The following is a 5,739-nucleotide window of genomic DNA, read 5'->3' as shown; positions in this document are numbered from 1 at the left end:
CCCCCTAACCCCTCTTTTTACACTGCTGCTACTCTCTGTTTATCATATATGAATAGTCACTTCAACTATGCATTCATGTACATACTACCTCAATTGGGCGGACCAACTAGTGCTCCCGCACATTATCTAACCGGGCTTTCTGCATTGTGTCCCACCCACCACCCGCCAAACCCTCTTATACACTACTTCTACTCTCTGTTCATCATACTGTATATGCATAGTCACTTTAACCATATCTACATACTACCTTAATCAGCCTGACGAACTGCTCCCTGTATATAGCCTCGCTACTTTTATAGCCTCACTACTGTATATAGCCTGTCTTTTTACTGTTGTTTTATTTCTTTACTTACCTATTGTTCACCTAATACCTTTTTTGTACTATTGGTTAGAGCCTGTAAGTAAGCATTTCACTGTAAGGTCTACACCTGTTGTATTCGGCGCACGTGACAAATAAACTTTACAACTTTAAATGATTACTTTTATGATGGGTCCAAAATCATGTATAAAATCATGTATAAAAGTGTTATGTCAAACCTTGAAGACCAAATACATACTACAAAACTGTAATGTTGTGTCCCAGTATGTTTTACGTTTCATTTCTGAGAGATGTCTTATGTTTAGTTTCTATGCCTTTTGTTTCTATGTTTTAAGTTTCGTTTCCAAGCCTTAAGTTTTGTTTCTGTGAAAGTGAAAGTATTTTCCTCTCCAGTCATAGAAGCTCTCTCACACACACGCCTACATCCACACCCCCCCCCCTTTCTCTTTGTCTTTCTCTCTCTTACACACACACAAACACATTTTCTCCCTCATTTTCACACATACTCTCTCACTCACTGTATAGTACTCCTGCGAGGATGGCAGACAGTTTCTCTCTCTTGGAAGAGGATCTATCATGTCCAGTGTGCTGTGAGATCTTCAGGGAGCCGGTGATCCTCTCCTGCAGCCACAGCCTCTGCAGGGCCTGTTTGGAGGAGACCTGGAGTAAAGGAGGGACGCAAGACTGCCCAGTCTGCAGAAGGAGGTCTTCCAGAGACCAGCCACCTCCCAACCTAGCCCTGAGGCATACCTGTGAGATTCTACTGAGGGAGAGGGAGACCAAGGACACTCCTGGGCCCCCAAAGGAGCCAACCGAGGAGCTGACAGAGGAGTCTGCAAAGAATTCTACAGAGGGGATGGTAGAGGAGGCTACAGGCGGGCTCTCACAGAGTGAAAACACCAGCCACAGGGGTCCACAGGGTGTATGTAGCTTACACTCCCAGAAGCTCCAGCTCTTCTGCTTAGAGGATGAGTGCCTGGTGTGTGTGGAGTGTGTGTTGGAGCACGCAGACCACAGCTTCTGCTCTGTGGGGAAGGCAGCAGGTCAGAGGAGGAAGGGACTCAGACCCCAACTGGAGGCCCTGCAGAAGAAAATGGCTGCCTTTAGCAAAGCTGAGCTCACCTGTGACAAAATGGTTGCTCACATCAAGGTGCAGACCCAGAGAGCAGAAAGGCAGATAAAGGAGGAGTTTGAGAAGCTACACTGCTTCCTGAGGGATGAGGAGGTGGAGAGACTAGGTGCGCTGAAGGAGGAAGAGGAGGAGAATAACAAAAGGATGAAGGAGAGAGTAGACGAGATAAGTGAGATCATGTCATCTCTGTCAGACACAATTAGGGCTGTGGAGGAGAAACTGGCAGTGCATGATGATGTGTCGTTCCTGCAGAGCTACAAAACGATAATGGAGAGAACGCAGAGTGTGCCTGAGGACCCACAGTTGGGCTCAAGAGCACTGGTCAACTTGGCCAAACACCTGGGCAACCTCAGTTTCCAAGTCTGGGAGAAGATGCAAAAGGCAGTGAAATACACACCTGTGGTTCTAGACCCAAACACTGCACATCCCAGTCTCTATCTATCTGAAGATCTGACCAGCCTAAGACCTGAAGATGAAATACAGTCTCTCCCAGACAACCCAGAGAGGTTTGATTTTTATCGTGACATCTTGGGTTCAGAGGGGTTCACTTCAGGGACACACTTCTGGGATGTGGAAGTCGGAGAAAGTGATGACTGGAGTGTAGGAGTGGCCAGCGAGTCTGTTAGTAGGAAGATAGATAAAGAAAGTGGATTATGGGCTGTTGGGGTACATGATGGTGAACCTTATAACATGGCGAAAAAGAAACAGAGGATTCGAGTTTCCTGGGACAAATGGGAGGTGTCCTTCTTTGGTCTTAGTCCACATATTCACAAACTCAAAACAATTCAGCACAAATGTACAGAGAGGATGTATCCACACTTTTATTTGCACAATGGTCAAACACTGCAGATCCTTCCAGGGAAAGTCTGTCTGAAGGTGGAAAACCATAGTGTATGAACGCTTGAATGTAAGAGTTTCCCCATTCAACTTGTTTCTCCTCAGCATGGTGTACAAAGTAACATTCTCATCAATATGACCTTGGTCGCTTTTGAGATGGAGAATATAATTGCATTGTCATTTAAAACTATGTTGCAGTGTTTTGAAAACTTTGAACGTATGTGTTTATGCATATCACTAACCTTTCAATGTAAAAAGATAAAGATTGAAAAAAAAACATATATATTGATTTATTTGTTCTTCAATAAATAGCAAATATTTTATGTTTGGAGTGGTTAACTTCCATTATATGGTAGAATTGCAACATTCTTCAATGACCATGCCTGGTGTTGTTGGAGCCCTGGGGAATATAAGGATGGTGAGACATGGAGAAGCCTCGCCAACACGCAGCTCTGCCTCACCTTGTCTAAATCTCAATAGCACCATCCTGTCTCCTCTCCTTTCTCCACGGCCCCATCGGCATCAATAGAAATTATAGTCAAATCCATACGGAAGAAAAGTTAGAAATCAATGGCTTGCATATCACCTGATTAGATCGCTGTGTGTGTGTGTGTACGCACACGGGCCTGTTGTGAGAGAGCAGGTGTGTGGGGCATAAGGCCTGGCCCCGCAGGCGGCAACCCCTCTACATGGGAGAAGGTAATGAGATCACCCCGGCCTGCAGGACCTCACACAGCAGACAGTGATCAGATTAGTGAAAAGGACACTCCAACATCATCCCTGTCTGAGAGGAATGAATGTCCTCTGGATTGGCCACCCTCTCTCAGGGTACTGTAACAAAAATGTAGTAGGCCTACTGTTTTTTCTTGAGCCTTCAGACCCTGAATTTAACTCTCCTATTTCTCTCTGGCGACTCTGCGTTACGCACACCTCTTGGAGGGAACGCAACACCCTGCTACACTCAACTCCCAGTGGAGTGAAAGAGGTATGTGATTGTAGGTACGGGTAAGGATGACAGAGGCAGAGAACATTACCGTTTACTGAGAATTTATTTCCTTGACACGGTAATGTGGAGAAAAGGGGCTGGACAGAACCAAAGCAAAGAAAGTAAAAGTTAGAGTCCTCTCTCCTACATTACCTACCTGCCCACTACTTACCTAACCACCTGGCGCGCTAACTAACATACAGAGGATGGTCCGCCCAGGTCTTACCTAGTGTCCATGGACAGAGTACATACTATGGGTATATGTATGCCCGCAGGCCAAGGTGCCTTCCCCCTCCCTCCTGGGAACAAATGTAACAATAACACAAACTTAAGGTGAACAATTTCAATAATCAAAAACACTGAGTCCGATTGGCACACATATACCACAGAAGTAGCAGCTACAAAATACTTTCAACAACACTGTCTCTGCACAATAACCAACACAGGACATCCAAGAAGCTCTCTCTCCTAACAAAGGAACACTGGCTTTTATCCAGCTGCAGAAGGAGTTTGTAATTGCCGACAGCTGTATCCCCTAACGAGAAGGCAGGATCAGACCTCCAGTCCTCGATGGGGCCGACCAATCAGCTGCTTCAAATCCAGGAAGCCATTTCCTGAAATACACACATACATATACACAAACAAATCCAGAACACAGAAACCGGGGAACGGAACACTGTGTTCCTGTGTGCCTGCCTGCTAAGCGAATGGGATTGCTTTGGGAATCTTGGTGACGCGGCTGTTGGGTGTGTGTGGAGGCTGGTTGGTATGTGTGGAGGCTGTTGGCTAGGTGTGAAGACTGTTTGCTAGGTGTGGAGGCTGTTGGCTGGGTGTGGAGGCTGGTGGCTGGGTGTGGAAGCTGGTGGCTGGGTGTGGAAGCTGGTGGGTGGGTGTGGAAGCTGGTGGGTGTGTGTGGAGGCTGGTGGGTGGGTGGGTGTGGAGGCTGGTGGCTGGGTATGGACGCTGGTTGGTGTGTGTGGAGGCTGGTTGGTGTGTGTGGAGGCTGGTGGGTGGGTGTGGAAGCCTGCCCTAGCTTGTGGTGGACATGGGGGGATTGATCGTGTCACTTTGATGGATTAGTGCTCTCATTTCTAGCTCCAGCGATTAGGTCACCTGCCCAGGAGACAGAAAAAAACACCTGCTGCGAAATGCTGATGCTAGACTTACTCACTGATTATGTCACTGCATTAACGCTAAGCAGAGCTCCAGAAAGTCAGAGGGCCTCCGTGAATAATACGCCAGAGTCCCCTCAGAGAGGAAGGAAGCAGATTTCATGGAATCAGTTGGCTTAGTAAAATACTCCCTCTTCTCTCTTTTATTTATCTGAGGTATTCACTAGCGGGGTATTTACAACCCTCCTCCCCACCTCCCCTTCAACACACACTGTAGATCCCCAACCCAACTCTCTTACCATCAAGCAGTGCCCTCCCTCACTATAATGAGATTCCTCTCTTCACATGCAGCCCACCTTCATTTGTTCAGTGGTGAATTCTCTGGCTGTTAAAATGAAGGATTGACTGTACAGGTTGTCTGACTTTTATCTTTTTCCCTGATTCATGTTCAGGGAGAGGTATAACCAGTGTATCTTGTCATTATTCCATCTGAGACAAACATATCTAACCATCACCAGTGAGGAGAGGAGGGAGAATAGACGCATCATCGTATGAGGGTCATCCCATACCTTGACAAGAGAGATGATTGCATTAGGGTTTATGGGCTATTACAGTAGAAGCTATGGCATCAGGTGACCATGCTCTCTTCACGCAGTCAAACGATGCCATGGTAACATCCATCTATCCCACAACACTTTAGCACTGGTTTCATGTTACATAAATGTGATTAAGGGGGGATTTTTTTTATTTCTCTTTTATTACCACTTCTGAAAACACATAATATTGTTCTCCATGATAGCCCCGTCTACCGTAAAGGGCCCATTTCATAAGTTAAGTGGCTTGTCTGGTTCGATTTAGAGATCTCTATGTTAGAGAGGGAAATTTGTGTTTTTGCCAGATTCAGCATGTTCCTAATGACAGACCCAGTCAGACATCTGGAAATATTCACTTGCTATATTATACTGTGCATTGTCATCATAATGAGATTGGACGTTATGCCTTGCAGCAGCTTCAAGTTCACTATTCCCCTCCTTCTTCCTGTTTCAGAATCACTGATAGGTCACTCTTTTACAATTAGCTACGCCAATACCATGTTCTTTCATGGAATTATTGATTTCTCTGTGATATGTAACTACACAGTAACTACTAATTTAAAACAGTAACTCTGACCATGTGGAAACTCTTTGTACATTTTATCCAACTGTATTCTGGAGAAAGTACATATTGATATTCATATATTTAGATCAAATCAAATCAAATTTTATTTGTCACATACACATGGTTAGCAGATGTTAATGCGAGTGTAGCGAAATGCTTGTGCTTCTAGTTCCGAGAATGCAGTAATAACCAATGA

The 5,739-nt window shown here is 45.4% G+C and overlaps 1 protein-coding gene across 1 annotated transcript; it reads left to right on the top strand.

Annotated features, from left to right (window-relative positions):
* The first annotated feature begins 784 nt into the window (after positions 1–784).
* LOC135508177 (nuclear factor 7, brain-like) lies at positions 785–2,611 on the top strand. The gene has a single exon (XM_064928198.1). The coding sequence runs from the start codon at positions 858–860 to the stop codon at positions 2,346–2,348; it is 1,491 nt and encodes a 496-aa protein (XP_064784270.1). The 5' UTR covers positions 785–857; the 3' UTR covers positions 2,349–2,611.
* The last annotated feature ends 3,128 nt before the right edge of the window (positions 2,612–5,739 follow it).

The sequence above is a fragment of the Oncorhynchus masou genome, chromosome 21, assembly GCF_036934945.1.
Source record: "Oncorhynchus masou masou isolate Uvic2021 chromosome 21, UVic_Omas_1.1, whole genome shotgun sequence".
In the NCBI taxonomy this organism is placed as follows: Eukaryota; Metazoa; Chordata; class Actinopteri; order Salmoniformes; family Salmonidae; genus Oncorhynchus; species Oncorhynchus masou.
This window is presented reverse-complemented; position numbering and strand designations above follow the sequence as displayed.

Excerpts from the sequence above, each read along its gene's own strand:
- LOC135508177 (XM_064928198.1), top strand. The coding sequence starts at position 858 with ATGGCAGACAGTTTCTCTCTCTTGGAAGAGGATCTATCATGTCCAGTG.